The sequence below is a fragment of the Mastigoproctus giganteus genome, chromosome 1, assembly GCF_048544385.1.
Source record: "Mastigoproctus giganteus isolate SK-2022 chromosome 1, ASM4854438v1, whole genome shotgun sequence".
Lineage (NCBI taxonomy): Eukaryota > Metazoa > Arthropoda > Arachnida > Uropygi > Thelyphonidae > Mastigoproctus > Mastigoproctus giganteus.
The window spans coordinates 34495567-34512862 of NC_143575.1; the positions used below are offsets into that span (position 1 = coordinate 34495567).

Consider the following 17296-nt stretch of genomic DNA (forward strand, 5'->3'; position numbering starts at 1 on the left):
TATTTGCATTAAGCTCATGTGCATAGTCCATATGTGCAAAAAATATTTGTATTAAGCTCATATTGATTCAGATGAGCAAAATAATAAATAAATAAACAGTATATTTGAGATGTTTGATGTTGTTTTTTCAGCCTGATATACTTAAAAATATATTAATTTTATAAAGAAATATAAGGGCCACTGTGAAACTAATGCCTCCAAATTTTTTTCCCACTCAGCTGATGTTGCTTATAAAATGTAATTATGTCAGGTTAAAACTTAAATATTACTGCCAATATTTTACGTTTCAATACTGCATGCCTGGTGGCAGGGCTGTAGTATGTGAAAATGGAGGGTGATATTGGTGTGTGCGTGCATCCATGAGAAGCAGTGGCATTATCAAGTTCCTGAATACAGAGAACATTGCACCCGTGGTGGTAGTGGACATGCCAAGGTTTGGCCATCCTTGCACTACAGTGATAGCAGAAAATGAGAGAATAAGCAGAAACTTAATACTAATTCAGGAAGAGACTGCATTAAGACTCAGGAAATGTGCAAGAGTGGGAATAGGCTTTAATGCATTGAAAACAATTCTGGACAATTTGGGATACAGGAAGTTGTGTGGCAGATGGGCTCTCCAAATGGTAACACCAGATCAAGGAGCAGAGTACAGGCTTGTGCCAGTTTTCTGAACAGTATGAGGTCATGGGTGATGGTTTTCTTGACAGGATCATCATCAAAGATGTGACCTGGATTAAAAGCAACAGTCTGTAGAGTAGAAGCATAATGTGGTTTATTCCACTGAAAAAATAATTTATTCTATTTTTTGATACAGTAGAGGAGTCTTTGTGGATTTTCTGGAATGGAGATACACATTGCTTATTGTGCTTTAGATTAGGTTAGCTCAGTGGTTTTCAACTGGGGTGCCGCAACAACATTCCAGGGGTGCCACATAATTTGGGTTTAAGTTACTTAAACTTATTATTTTTAAATTTATATCTTTATTTCATTATAAAAAGGTGTACAGTATCTTTTTAATTTTGTGGTGATCTATAATTGATGTTTATTTAGTGCCTCTATATAAAGAATAAAATTATATACTGTATATATATAATTTGTATTATGAAATGTAAATTTTTATAATTATATTATTATAATAAATAACATATATATTTTTTAATATTATGTATATATATATATATATATACACACACACACAGAATCAGATATAACAGGTTGAAAACCACTGGGTTAGCTATTGGTTTTTGGTGCATCATCAAATTAGGCTATACTGCACCATTCTGTATTATGTCTGTGGGAATGTTTGTTCACTGGTGAATTGCATGTTGTGTAGGCTGAAAAACCCAGAATAAACTGGGGAAAACACTTTATTCCCTCCACTTGAACTTAAATGCTCGCTGAGTGGAGACATTGAAGAAGCTGAAGACATGAATTGTAATAGTGAGGCTAGAGAAGAAAGGAAAATTTGTCCTTGAGCAGGACACTGCCACACCCCATACCAACATCCTCAGAAAGGAGATTGTTATTTATTAAGGTGCACTGTTCTGCCACATCCCTCCTACAGCTATTTACTACCCATATAGGTCAGAAGTGTTCTCAGAAGGATCATGGCTGTTATTAAGGCCAAATATGGCTTCACTTATTCTTAAATAAACATAGCTTTTTTTAGACCTTGTGCCATCAGACTTTCACCTGTTTGTCCCTATCCTATGAAGGATAGCCGTCGTTTGGAATGCTTTGCCTATGATGCTATCAATACAGTGATCAAAAAGTGGTTTTCGGAAGATAACAGTAACTTTTACAAGAAGGGTGTGTGCATGCGCTGGTTCAGTGATGGAGAAAATGTGTATAAAATAGTGATGAATGTGTGGAAAAATAAATGCAAATATGTAATATATAATTAAATTGGCATAACAACAGTGGTATCCAAGAAAAAAATTTGGATGCATTAGTATTGGAGCAACCCTCATAGTTTTCAAATGTATCATAAATTTCTCATTAATTTCAGTATATAATAATTTATTACTTCATTCCTTCTTAATTGTGAAATAACTGAATTTGTAGATGTCGCTGCACATTGGAGGGTGGATTGCACTAGTTCTTGTCCTTTCAGTTGGTACCTTTGGTATAGGAACGTGCATTTTTCTTTTACTGTGTGCATTTATTTGTATATTTGGGTGAGTACTTATACTTTAAAAATTTTATTTTAATTTTGCCCTAAATCACATTTTTTGAGTGAAAGTACAGGCATGTTTATTCCATTTAGGTCACAACTTGGCAATTTTTATCTAGTAATAGTAATAGTGTTTGCTGTATAGTGCAAGGAAGTTACAGGCTTTTGCTGCACTGGCAAAAAAAAAAAAAAAAACAACCCCCACCAACTAGATAAGAAAATACAAATTATATGTTTCCCTCCTTATATAGGTAACTATCCAGTTCACCTTTGAATTTATTCAAACTGTCAGCCTTAACTACCTGCAAGGGCAACTTGTTCCAGCAATCAACGACCCATGCGAGTTGCTCATCTGTGGACCCTTTCAAGAAGCTCAGTGTCTTTTATTAAGATGAGTTCTTTATACTTGAACACAGTATTCCAAATGTGGTTTTACAATCCTTATATAGTGGGATTATGAACTCCCTATCTCTACAGGATAACATTTGATAAATCATCGATAGGACACCATGGGCTTTTCTGGCTGCCTGTTTACACTGCTCAGAAAAGTTCATATCTGCCCGTATCGTAACTCCTTCAGGGTGTGGAATTCCAACAGAAAGTTTTACTAAGCTTGTTTACTGTTGAATCTTTCCTCTTCTTGATCAGATTAACACCTTGTATTGCACACATTTTAAAATTAATTAAATAAAACACTGGCATAAGAGAATATTTTACATTAAAACATGGACTTAATTACAGATGAAGAAATCTCTGTGATAATACAGTGTAAATAGTATTAGTATTAGTCATGTTCTACAAGGAAGTCCTAGACTTTTGCTACACTAGTCAAAAAAATAAATAATAAAAAAATTCCCATATATCATTGATCGGACCCTGTGAGCTGTCCTAGTAGCTTCTCTGCACTGCTAGAGAACTTCATGTTATTCTCCAACACCTTGATTGTACTACCACCAAATTGGTATATTATTCTGGAATTACTGCAAACCATATGCCGTACTAGAAAAACTAGGCTCATCAGCCTAGTTTTTCTAGGTTTTCTTTCAGTATTATTATAATAGTAATATATCCTGTTACTTATTTCCAGTCAGAAGTTCAAAACGGTAAGTCACAGCAGTAGAAAGGATAAAGGAGTACAGATTTCATAAAAGTGCACAGATGTGTCACACTACAAATATTGACAAACATAGCACACTCTCAAATAACCATGAGACAGCATCCACATAGGGGCTGGCATAGACAGTGGTTAATAAAAATTTTATCAATTTATTAATTTTAATCAAAGTAATAATAAAATAAATTATAAGAAAAATATAAAAAAATAATATTTTTTATTTTTATTATGAAGTTTTGCTGTATGGGAAGGAATTGCTTTGTTATCAGTTAATAAGGCAAAGTCCATATAAGAAACCAATATTCAGTAGTGGAGATTGTTTTGAAGTTTGGGTTAGAAACAACTGCCCAGACTCACCAGTCTTAAAAAATTTTTGGTTTTATCATTGGTAAAAAATATTTGGTAGTAATATGAGTAGGATGAATATGCTGCAGGTTTTGTTTAACACAGTAAAATAGCTCTTGTAAGTTTTTTTTTTTTTTTCAAAAGATAGTTTACATAATTGAAGAGATTAAATTCTGAGCCAAAGTAGATCCCCAGTCATGTTCATGGACAAAAGGAACAATTTTAAAATCAAGAGGCCATAATCAGGATGTGGTTTTTAAGAGATTTGAAGATGACTACATTTTGATGGGTAAAGGGACAAATTGAAAGAATAAAAGTATGAGGCAAATTCATTTAGTGTTTTAGAGATGAAGTCTTGTATGATAAAGATTGAGTTGAATGAGAGGTCACAAAGATTTTAACATCATCTGTATGAGAAATATTCATGTGATAATAAGGATGGTTGGAAGGGACTAGAGAAAAGTGTTGCTGAATACCAACAGAACATGTGGTATGGTAGGATGTGTTCTTAAAATTGGAGACAACTCTTACCTTCAGGAGGTTAGCAAAATAAATTTAATAGGTTGCCAGTGATCAGGTAAAAACATTTGAGAAGCTTAAGCAAAGACTGAATTTGAGGCAGCATCAAATGCAGAATTTATATCAGTATATTATGACTTTTTTTTTTTTTTTTTTTTTTTTGAGTTAAGTCATTTAGAATTAATAAATTAGTTGTAAGCAACTTAGTAGTGGTGGACTTGACTTTTGGATTTATTTCTTTTAAGTTTTTTAAATTGATTTTGAAATGAGAAAGTTAGTATTCATCCTCTGAGTTTGATGCTTTAAAATTCCTGAAATGCTTTTAATTTAAAGTGAGTCAAGTTGTGGTGTCCATTATGCATTTGAGATAGAGGAGAGTAAGAAAGTTTTGACATTGCAGTTTTTGAGATGGAAGCCATCTGTTTTGAAAAGAGGATGTATGCAGTGTGCATTGGACAAGGGAGGAGGTTATCCCATTGGTAAAGATTAAGATCAACACGTGTTTTAAACTGAAAGATTTAATTGACAGTTGTTTTGAAACCGAATCTTGGTCTGAAGCAAAAAGAAACTGAATTCTGTGGATTCAAAAGTTTAGAGAAGATTTATTCAAGGGTATTATTGTCTCTGGTAGGTGCTGAAATTAGTGGTGTTAAACCAAATATTTTAAATTGAAAATTAAACGATTGTCCGTTAACAAATTCAGCACAAATTTCAGTGGAAAGATTAGGCCACTAGTATACACAAACAATGTCAGCAAAATTTGAGATAATTTAATTCTGAGATGCATTGCTTCAAAGTTCATTGGTGAGCATTTAGATCGACCCTATTTCAAAAAATGTTTTGGAGAAAATCACATCTTATGCCTTGATCCATGCCAACCTTTGTATCATCTGCAAACTTATAGATTAAGCTTGATATGCCTTCATCAGTATTTTTAATAAATGTTGAATACAGTAAGGTGCCCAGAACTGAATTCTGAGCGACTCCATTAATAACATTAGTTAAATAAGAGTAGTGCCGGTTCTTCTGCCACTCAACCATCTCTTTGTCCATAGTAGTAACTTCAATGTCAGAGCACTCCAATTTGTACAGCAGTCTTTCTTGTGGATCAGTGGCAAAAGCTTTACTGAAATCTAAGTATGTTGTTATAATTACTTTTTATTACCAGTTCCTTTGTTACTGCATCATGGTAGCTAATCGGATTTGTCAGACAAGATTTCCCCTTAACAAATCCTGCTTTCATTGCCATATACCTGCATTCCTGTCAGGATACTCTTGCATTACTTCTTTAACCACTGACTGACTTCATTATTTTCTCCTAGAACAGAAGCCAAGCTCACAGGTTTGTAATTACTCACTTCATCCTTTGTGAATAGGAATGACATTTGCACATCTCCAATCTGTGGGGAGCTTCCCTGAATCCAAGGATGATGTTATAACTTGGTATACTTCTGGTATTCCTCTCCCTAAAAAATTCTTCATGAGGGAATATAGTTGCACAATATTTATTCAAATTGTCAGCAGCTTGAACAAGGTCATCAGTAGTTGTGATATTCATATCTAGTGGACAAATATGGTTCATCTCTTTCCTATTAGTGTTAACAGAAGCAAAGAATTCTTTGCTATCTTTCTTTGCATTCTTAGCCAAAGATTTCTTGCAATCTGCCTTAGCTTTCCTTAACCCCTTAGTGACTTGATTGAAGACTAGTTTATGCTTATTGTAGGTTTTTGTGTCTCCATATAATTTTTAATCATCTCATACATTTTTTTCTCACCATTAGTCTCATCAGTTCATCTAACATCCATTTAGGTCTAAAAAACCTTGAACAGTATTGTATCTACAACTGTCTTTCCTCAATTTGAATTTATGTCCCCTCAGGTGAGTAATCTGAGCAAGAGGAAGAATCCCATCAGCATTGAACTTGCTCAAACCATTCAAGGCCTTATACACCTCAATCAGATCACCTCGCAGGTGCCTACTCAAACTTCCCTGAACACTTCCCATTTAGAATTTTTAGTTAACATTATTAATTGGTCCGATTAAAAAAATTTAAAAACTATCTATGATTGTTGTAGTAACCTTTACAAAAGCAGAATCCCTTCCTTTTACCCTTGATAGTAGTTATATCTTTAAGTAAATCCCGCATCATTATATTATGATCTAATCCCACATCATTAGATCACTGCTACCTAGTAATTCCTTTTTCTAAAGATTCTTAATGCATGAAGAGCCCCTGCTGATAATCAGATCTAGAGTATTACTTTCTTTTCTTGCTTCTCTGATATTCTGCTGTAGAAAGCAGTCATCTACCAATTCCAGAAAATTTCTGATATTGTGGGAGTCCTTTCTGTATGCATTATCTACATTGAACTGATTCCTAAGAAGGGAATTAAACCTTTGCCATTCTGTTCTGTTTGCTTTAAATGTTGAAAATGAAACATGTCCTGGTACAGGCATTCAAAAATATTACAAGGTGTAGATTATACTAATACCACTTGTTCATTGGTTTGGGTATAAACCATGACATGGCCCTGTTGTGAGCTCACGATATTATTAAGATTTATCAATTACGCTTATAATGTTTATTTGTTTTTGGATATAAGCTATGGCCTCAGCAGCAGCACGTATTCTTGCATCACAACAGTACTTGTATGGGATCACTGATGACAATGGTACACATGAAGCATGATAAATGATATTCTTGTTATGGACTGAAACACATTTATATATATTTCAGAGAATATATTTCAAATGCTAGAAAAGAATAGCGAAAGCTTAAAAAGCGGTACTCACCTTGAAATTAATCTGCGATGGTTTACTTAGGTAGCGTGGTTAATGTTTACGTTGAATTGTTAAATTGAAAAATTAAAAGGGAGGGAAGTAAGTAAAAGTTGACTGAGTTAAATGGGCGCAAGGAAACAGAAGTGTACACATCCAATCCTTGGTTGTCATCGAAATAAAAAAAAAAAGAAGAATAATTAAAAACTATGTAAGTGAATCCGGTGAAGCCAATAGTCTTTACGAGGACTTTCGTTAGTTAAAGAACGTCTTCAGTTGGCAATGTGTGGGGAGAGAACGCGTATGGTATTTTAAGAATAAAAAATTATACTCTCGTGATGCCTTTTTTGACATGTGGGAACTTTAATCTTGAGAGGTTCCAAATTGGGGAAAGATTGAAGGGGAGTTTAGAATTTAGAATTTGGAGGTTAGAGTGGTGCTTGTACCATTCAATAACTAGAGCTTCATATTGAAGTATTCTGTAGCTGGATTTTAGTTTAATGATGGAAATGGCAGAATCGATGAGCGGGTTGTGGTTGTGAGTCTGGGCATGAGTTGTAAGTTCTGTGACAGATTGGTTAGACGTGAGACTATGGAAATGGTAGTATGCACGGGTGTTGGATGTTTTTGATGAGCCAAATTTGGTAGTGGTACTTCCGATATAACGTGTTGCAGTTTGGTTGACAATTAATGAGGTATATAATATTATTAAGGTCGTTTGTAGAATATTTGTATGTGTCTTTATAGGTGCTGAAGAAGGATCCTAATTTGTTGTAGGTGGAAAAAACAAGGGAGATATCAGTGTTGTTAAATAGGCATCGGAACTGTCCTGCTAGTTCATTGTGGTAAGGGAGGACTATGCGGATGTTAGTTTTATTTTTGTCTTTGGTTGGGATGTTAGATTTAATTTTATTTTTAGCGTTAAGGATTGTATTTAAAATGAGTTGGTGGGGGTAACCTCTGGATATAAATTTGTCGGTAATATACTGTATTTCATTGTGAAGGTCGGTGGGTGAGGAACTGTACTTTAGTGCATTGTGAATTTGGTTATATAAAACTGCCTTTTTAGTGTTTAGAGGGTGATGAGAAGCAAAATGTAAGTATTTACCGGTGTTTGTATTTTTCCTGAAAATTTTCGTATTTAATTTTGTGCCTGTTATATAGATAGTGAGATTAAGGAAATTTATCTGATTGTTCTGTCCAATTTCAAGGGTGAATTTAAGTCTATCATGTACAGAGTTAAGTTTTACGAAAAGGTTATTAATAATGGATCTGTTGCCTACTACAAGAATGTCGTCGGCATAGCACATGTATAATTTTAGTTCAGGGGGAAAGGGGTGTAGGATTTGGCTTTCAATGGCGGCTAGGTAGATTTCGGACAATGGGGCCGAAATCCCCAGTCCCATTGGTAAGCCATATATTTGTTGGAAGATTTTTTCGTTGAATCTAAAAATCTTGCTTCTAATAGAAGGGTGGTGAGTTCAAGGATATGGTCTGTAGAAAGGGGGGTACGTTTTGTTAAGGTATCGTAGTAAAACTTCCAACGTTATTATTCAAAAAGCCGATAAAGGTGACACGATTGTTATAATAGATAAAGACACCTACACCGAAAAATTAGAATCCATCTTAGCAGACCCAAACACATATATAAATGTAAATAACCATAACATCGTAAGACTCAAAAATAAACTCGACATAATTCTCAGGAAACTCAGGCAAAATAAGGAAATCAACCTTTCCACACTACAGCAAATTGGAATCCGCAATAACATCCTCCCCGACATGTTTGGGATTATCAAGTTACACAAAGCAGACCACCCTTTAAGACCAATTGTATCATATAGCAATTCAGCTTTCGCTAATTTATCCTCCTTCCTGGTCAAAATTATAACCCCCCCCTTACTAAATTTTCCACATTCAAGATCAATAACACCAATCAAGCTTTTCAAAAAATTAATAACATCACAATATCCGATACAACATCCTAGCTTCCTATGACGTTACTTCTCTTTACACAAATGTCCATATTCCATTTACTTTACAAGCCTTACGCAAGTTCTTAGAAACAGACGATACCTTAACAAAACATACCCCCCTTTCTATAGACCATATCCTTGAACTCACCACCCTTCTATTAGAAGCAAGATTTTTTAGATTCAACGAAAAAATCTTCCAACAAATATATGGCTTACCAATGGGACTGGGGATTTCGGCCCCATTGTCCGAAATCTACCTAGCCGCCATTGAAAGCCAAATCCTACACCCCTTTCCCCCTGAACTAAAATTATACATGTGCTATGCCGACGACATTCTTGTAGTAGGCAACAGATCCATTATTAATAACCTTTTCGTAAAACTTAACTCTGTACATGATAGACTTAAATTCACCCTTGAAATTGGACAGAACAATCAGATAAATTTCCTTAATCTCACTATCTATATAACAGGCACAAAATTAAATACGAAAATTTTCAGGAAAAATACAAACACCGGTAAATACTTACATTTTGCTTCTCATCACCCTCTAAACACTAAAAAGGCAGTTTTATATAACCAAATTCACAATGCACTAAAGTACAGTTCCTCACCCACCGACCTTCACAATGAAATACAGTATATTACCGACAAATTTATATCCAGAGGTTACCCCCACCAACTCATTTTAAATACAATCCTTAACGCTAAAAATAAAATTAAATCTAACATCCCAACCAAAGACAAAAATAAAACTAACATCCGCATAGTCCTCCCTTACCACAATGAACTAGCAGGACAGTTCCGATGCCTATTTAACAACACTGATATCTCCCTTGTTTTTTCCACCTACAACAAATTAGGATCCTTCTTCAGCACCTATAAAGACACATACAAATATTCTACAAACGACCTTAATAATATTATATACCTCATTAATTGTCAACCAAACTGCAACACATGTTATATCGGAAGTACCACTACCAAATTTGGCTCATCAAAAACATCCAACACCCGTGCATACTACCATTTCCATAGTCTCACGTCTAACCAATCTGTCACAGAACTTACAACTCATGCCCAGACTCACAACCACAACCCGCTCATCGATTCTGCCATTTCCATCATTAAACTAAAATCCAGCTACAGAATACTTCAATATGAAGCTCTAGTTATTGAATGGTACAAGCACCACTCTAACCTCCAAATTCTAAATTCTAAACTCCCCTTCAATCTTTCCCCAATTTGGAACCTCTCAAGATTAAAGTTCCCACATGTCAAAAAAGGCATCACGAGAGTATAATTTTTTATTCTTAAAATACCATACGCGTTCTCTCCCCACACATTGCCAACTGAAGACGTTCTTTAACTAACGAAAGTCCTCGTAAAGACTATTGGCTTCACCGGATTCACTTACATAGTTTTTAATTATTCTTCTTTTTTTTTTTATTTCGATGACAACCAAGGATTGGATGTGTACACTTCTGTTTCCTTGCGCCCATTTAACTCAGTCAACTTTTACTTACTTCCCTCCCTTTTAATTTTTCAATTTAACAATTCAACGTAAACATTAACCACGCTACCTAAGTAAACCATCGCAGATTAATTTCAAGGTGAGTACCGCTTTTTAAGCTTTCGCTATTCTTTTCTAGTCTATTAACACGGTACTTGAAGATTTCTAAAAATTTCGTATTGTCAAATTTCAAATGCTACTATGGATTTAATTTCAATGGTTTCAGTTAGTCTTGTTTTTTTATGCTTTTTATATTTTTATGCTAAAAAAAAAAAAAAAACTTAATACATCAGTATTTCAAATCATTCAAATTGAGCACAATTATAATTTATTTGTATGAGAAATATCTAGGCTTCTTCACTTTTAGAGTGGGTTTCTTCAGTATTGTGCTAGTAGCACATGACTGTTAAAATAGGGAAGTGCTACTTCAAATAGAACAAGACCAAGGAAACTTATTACTTATTGTGAAAGCTTGACTTTTAAAGGGAAAAAAAAGTTTTTTAATGGAGATCTTGGTTTCTTTAGCTGAGGTATACTGGAGCAGCTCATCTATTTTGTAATATATCTGCACACATGCATTTCTTTAAATTTGGAGAACCTCAGATTTTACTAACAAAGTTGACAAGAGTTAATTGCATAGTGAACATTCTGAAGAACCCAAAACTTAACGAAAATTAATGTACAAATATATTATGAAATGTTTTTTCCTTGTTTGGAATTGGAATATCTTAACAGAGACGATTATTTAATTTGGGGGGAAAAAAAGTAAATGGATTCCATCTCATTCAAAGTGCACTGTATTTGCATAAAAAATGTCACTCTAATTTACTGTGTAGTGTAATAAAATGTTACTGTATTAAAAGAAAGAGCAGAAATAATTGAATTAAAAAGTAGATGGTAGTTCTTTATGCAAAATTTACTGGAATATGCCACTATATGAGATACAAAAGATGACAAGAAAAAGGGAACAAACTTATTTTTGGCAAATATATGATTAAACACATTTTTAAAGCCAAACAATAAAAGCCAACTTATGTGACGGAATATACTTTAACGTGTGCATATCCTCAATGGGATTCACATCTGGTGAGTATGGGCTTGGCACACCCAGGGTCCTGAGCTGGATATCATCATTCTACTCTTTCTTGGTGATTCCTGTCTATTTTCTCTCTCTCTCTCTCTCTCTGTCAGGGTAATAGGGATTTTTTTTTTTTTTTTTTTTTGCCTGGTGCAGTATAAGCCTCAGGCTTCCTTGCACCATATGGCTAATAATAATAATAATAAAACACACACACACACGCACATACACACACACAAAAAAACAAAAAAACTATAAAGTAAGCAATATTACAATACCAGCCTAATAACGTTAGCATAATTTTTTCCTTACATAATTCATATAATAGTCAGAAGGGTTGAATGTCAGAGCAAAAGTTAACAAGAAAAGTGAAGAGAAGGCTGCGATTATAGAAATCCTAGAGATACAACTGGAAACCTAGTTTCATATTGTTAATTAGTATTAGTATTAGCAATGGCCACATGGTGCAAGGAAGCCTATGCTTTGCTTATGCTGCACCAGCAAAAAAAAATAAATAAAAAAAAAATAATAATAAAAAAATAAATAACAGTAATAATAAAATAACAAAAAAATAAATAATGAAATGATAAGAATATAATAATAATAATAATAAATAAATAACAATAATAATAAAATAACAAAAAATAAAATAAAATGATAAGAATAAAATAATAATAATAATAAAATAAATAAATAACAATAATAATAAAATAACAAAAAATTAAAATGATAAGAATAAAATAATAATAATAATTAATAAATAAGAGAAAAGGAAATGTACAACCTAAGCATTTCCCTCCTCCTGTAGTTAATTATCCTGCTGACCTTTGAATTTCCCCAAACTGTCAGCCTCTACCACCTACGTAGGCAACTTATTCCAGTAATTTATAACTCACTGGCTAAAATAAAACTTCCTGCAATCCAGTCTACACATCTCCCCACTGTAACTTGAAATTTGGTCCCCTAGTTCTAGGGGCCATAATTTCGTCCTCATTCATTTTGCTCATACCTCTCAGAGCCTTAAACACCTCAATCAAGTCTCCTCTAAGGTACCTAGTTTCCATGCTCTGCAACTCACATATTCAAAGTCTTTCCTCATATGGATGCCCTTTTGCCGATCTCACCAGGTAAGTTACCTGTCTCTGGACCCTTTCAAGAAGCACAATGTCTTTCTTTAGGTGCGTTCTCCATACCTGAACACAGAATTCCGAGTGTGGTCTAACAATAGCCTTATATAATGGGATTATGATGTCCTTATCTCTACTAGCAAATGTTCAATACATTATTGATAGGACACCTTGGGCCTTCCTTACAACCTTGTCTACAATGCTCAGAGGACTTAAAAGTCTGACCGTATCGTAACACCTAAGTCCCTTTCCTCCACTACTGGCTTTAGTTCAACTCTGCCAAGTGTATAAGTTATTTTGGGGTTACTGTTCCCCTTACACTCTGCTGGATTAAAGCATAGCTGCCATTTTTCTGACCATCCCTGAAGTCTATCCAGGTCATTCTGAAGAAGCTCTGCTTGGCAGCGATCATTAACTACTCTACCAATCTTCACATCATCTGCAAATTTAGACATCATGCCCTCTATCCCTTCATCGATGTCATTTATGAAAATCAAAAACAACAGTGGTCCTAATACTGATCTCTGGGGAACCCCCACCTCTTACATCAACCCGATCTGAGGAATAACCATTTATCACAACCCTCTGCCTCCTGCCCTGAAGCCACCCTGCTATCCATCTAAGGATTTTCCCTGTGATTCCAACCTGTTCCAGCTTATAAAGTAACCGCTCATGCGGGGACTGAGTCAAATGCTTTGCTGATATCCAAATAAACAATGTTGAAACTATTTCCAAAGTCCAGCTCTTGAGTGATCCTGTCAAAATAGCTAACCAGATTAGTTAAACATGATTTTCCCTTTACAAAACCATGCCGAGTATCCTTCAGAAATCCATTTCTATCTAAATGATCCTGAATTCCAACTTTGATCATTGTCTCCATGATTTTCCCTACTACTGAAGGTAGACTAACTGGCTGGTAATTTCCCACTTCACTCTTAGAACCACCCTTATGTATTGGAGACACATTGGCACTTTTTCAATCCAACAAAATCACTCCCAAGTTCAGTGATGCTCACATAATTAGCCTCAATGTTTCAGTGCACTCACTTGTTGCCTCCTTTAAGATTATAGGGTATATTCCATCAACCGCAGGAACCTTACTGGCCTGTAGGCTCAAAAGTTTTTTTATTAAATAAACATGTGAAATTTCAACATAATTAATTACATTTTTTTCAATTTCACTCCCATAATTTCTCATTGATGTAAAGGATTTTTCTTCTGTAAATATCGATGCAAAGTAACTGTTGAGCTCATCTTCAGTTGGGTTATCTAATACTATCCCACTTCCATTACATAAGGGTCCAATCTGGTTTGTTCTTTTTGCATTTTATATACGAAGAATTCCTTATCCCTCCCTTTGCTCGAATTCCTTATCCCTCCCTTTGCTCTTTTTGCCAGCGATTTTTCAAAATCTGCTTTTGCCAGCCTAATCTTTTCAGTGGCATTATTACAGATCAATTTGTAGCTGTTATGGGCTTCTGTACTTTTTATTGCTCTGTAACTTTTCCCTGCTCTCTTTTTCTGCTCAAGTAACCTGGCAACTTCATTATTCATCCAACTTGAAATCCTCCTCGTGGAGTTTTTTTAATGGTATATAAGCATTCAAGGCTTCTGTGATTAATATTAGCATCAGCATTAGTAGAGGTATATGATGCAAGAAAGCAAGCTTATTCAGCATCAGCCAAAAAAAAAAAAAAAAAAAACACAACCACTACTCCCATTTCACCCCTCCGTTCGTTCGAAATACCTGTCCAGCTGAGCCTTAAATTTGTTTAGGCTATCAACTTCAACAACAAGTGATGGAAGTCTATTCCACAAACCAACTGCCCGCTGGCTAAAGGCAAATTTCCGCACATCTATCCGACATCCGTCCTTCCTCAATTTGAATTTATGCCCTCTCGGGTGATTATTCTGAGCAAAAGAAAGAATCCCATCGGCATTGAGCATGCTCAAGCCATTCAAAGCCTTATACACCTCTATCAGATCACCTCGCCGATGCCTAGTGTCCAGACTCTGTAATTTGCAAAACTTAAGCCTTTCTTCGTAATAGCAACCCTTTGTTCCATTCACTAATCTTGTTGCCCTTCTCTGTACTCATTCCAGCAGCTCTACATCCTTCTTGAAATGAGGCCTCCAGACCTGTATACAGTACTCAAGGTGTGGCCTGACCAAATGCCTTATACAAGAGAATAATCACCTCCTTATCCCTGCTAGAAAAATTGCTATATATCATTGACAAGACACCATGAGCTGCTCTTGCAGCTCATCTGCACTGCTCAGAGAACTTCATATCTGCCTGCACAATCACCCCCAGGTCCTTTTCATTCTCTACCACTGTCAGCGTAATACCACAGAGTTGATACGTTGATCTGGGGTTACTGTTTCCCATATGTACTACTTTACATTTGTCAATGTGAAACTTCATTTGCCACCTCTCAGCCCATCTGCTCAACCTTTTCAGATCCTGTTGCAGCAGCATAGCATCAGTAGTGTCCTTAACAACCCTGCCAACCTTTGTATCGTCTGCAAACTTGGACATTAAACTTGATATACCATCATCAATATCATTTATAAATACAGAAAACAACAATGGACCCAACACTGAACCCTGAGGAACTCCACTAAATATTAGTCCACGTTGAGCAGTGTCCATTGATTACCACTCTCTGTCTTCTGCCACTCAACCATCCCTTTATCCATAGCAGCAATTTGCCTCCAATGCCACACTGCTCCAATTTGTGCAGCAGTCTTCCATGCGCAACAGTATCAAAAGCCTTTCTAAGATCCAAATATATAATATCAAAGTTATTCCCTGCATCCAGTTCTTTTGTGACTACATCATAGTATCCAATCATATTGGTCAGACAAGACCTGCCCTTAACAAAACCATGCTGTGTCTGAGCTATAACTGAATTCTTGTCCAGATGATCCTGCAGTGCTTCTTTAACCAGTGCTTCCATTAATTTTCCTGGAACAGAAGTTAAACTAACAGGTCTATAATTACTTGTGTCAGCCTTTGATCCTCCTTTGTGAATTGGGGTTACATTTGCACATCTCCAGTCTAAGGGTACCTCCCCTGAGTCCAAAGAAGCTCTCATAATTATGGCTAGGGGTTTGCTTACTTCCTTTGCTGCCTCCTTTAATATAACTGGATAGATCCATCCACCCCGGGTGCCTTTTTTATGTTTATCCATAAACATAAAAAATTTTGTATATTTTAAAGGTATACCATAGTTCAATTGTATTTGCTCTCTGTGAGATATCTATCTAGTTAATAGAAGCCATGTAGCACCTTAAGCCATTGTAATTTCCTTTCCTGAAGTTTTAACCCATTCCTTTACCTTTAACTACTGCTACCTCTCTCTTCATCGTCCACTGTAGAACTCCGTGATCACTTCCTTCTACTGGTTCCTGTACTGTCAGCCCTATTATGTCATCTGGTTCATGGGTGATGGTAAGGTTGAGAGTATTCCCTTCCCTAGTACTTTCCCTGACATGTTGTTACAAATAACAATCATCTAGTTGATTTAAAAAAATTGTCCCCTATATGAGATTGAAGCAAATCGGAGGGAAACTCCCATTTGCTTCAATCAATTAGAGGCAAATTGAAATCACCCATAATAAGACATTTATGTTTACTTGCCCATTCCATTTGCATGTAGAGGCTCTCATCATAATCTTCACAATATCGCTCTCATTATACCTTTGCTTCCAACTATCTCACACCATACAGATTCTATATTAGTATGCAAAACATCTGAATCCGGGAAGGCTTTTGTCGTGCTCAGGCTGCTTTTGATAAGAAGCATGACCCCACCACCCCTTCTATCTTTCCTATCCTTCCTAAATACATTATACATACTGTACTGAAACTCGTCATCCCCTATCTCCAGGTGGCACCACATTTCCGTAAGCCCTATTATGTCAGCATTACTTGTCCTAATGAGCAGTTCAAATTCACTCATTTTATTGACGACACTTCTTTGTCAGAAGTGTATAAACAATTAAGACAGTGTTCTTGTATAGCTAACTATCCTGACACACCCCTTAAAGTTATTTAAGCTCGCTTCCCTGGCATTAGCTGCCTGCTCATTTGAAATGTTTCTCCCCTCAGAATATCTTGCTAATATGTTCTATTGCAGTAACAAATAAGAACTCTTGAGGTATATGCAAACGTTAATTTGACCAATATTATCAGATAAACGCATATCTCTATTACCCTTGTCCCCCCCCCCCCCCAAACTAGCAGTTTCTCTGAACCTTTAATGTATCCTCAATAATGCTGGAAAAAACTCTTGCACCATACTTTGTTTAAATGTATCCCGTCTCAACTAAACAGATTCCTTCTACTTACAAGTGCGGGCCAAGCTGATAGAAATTTCCCCCCAAAAGCCTTGCAGAGTCCTTCAAGTCTTGAGTTAATCCACAAGGCTTTCAGCATATAATCCCTCCTATCATGCCTGGGCAGAATTGCAGACACATATACATTGTGACCCAATTTGTGGCATTTCTTCAGCATGGTCCTATATTTTTCCAACAAATTGTCAGATTGTGCTTAATATCATTAGTCCCCACATGAATAATAATATTCTCTTTATCCTCCTTAAAATCTGACAATCTGTTGGTAACATCATTAATAGTTGCTCCTGGCAGACATACTCTGGTTCTAGTCCA

General features: G+C 35.5%; 1 protein-coding gene across 3 annotated transcripts in view; it reads left to right on the forward strand.

Moving 5' to 3' along the window:
- The window catches only part of LOC150090697 (sorting nexin-13-like), a 372237-nt gene that overhangs the window by 11068 nt on the left and 343873 nt on the right, over positions 1–17296 (forward strand). For all 3 annotated transcript variants that reach the window (XM_090372320.1, XM_090372326.1, XM_090372330.1), the window contains exon 2: positions 2065–2177. In XM_090372320.1, coding sequence (XP_090228446.1) covers positions 2065–2177 — 113 coding nt within the window. The remainder of the gene's footprint in view (positions 1–2064; positions 2178–17296) is intronic.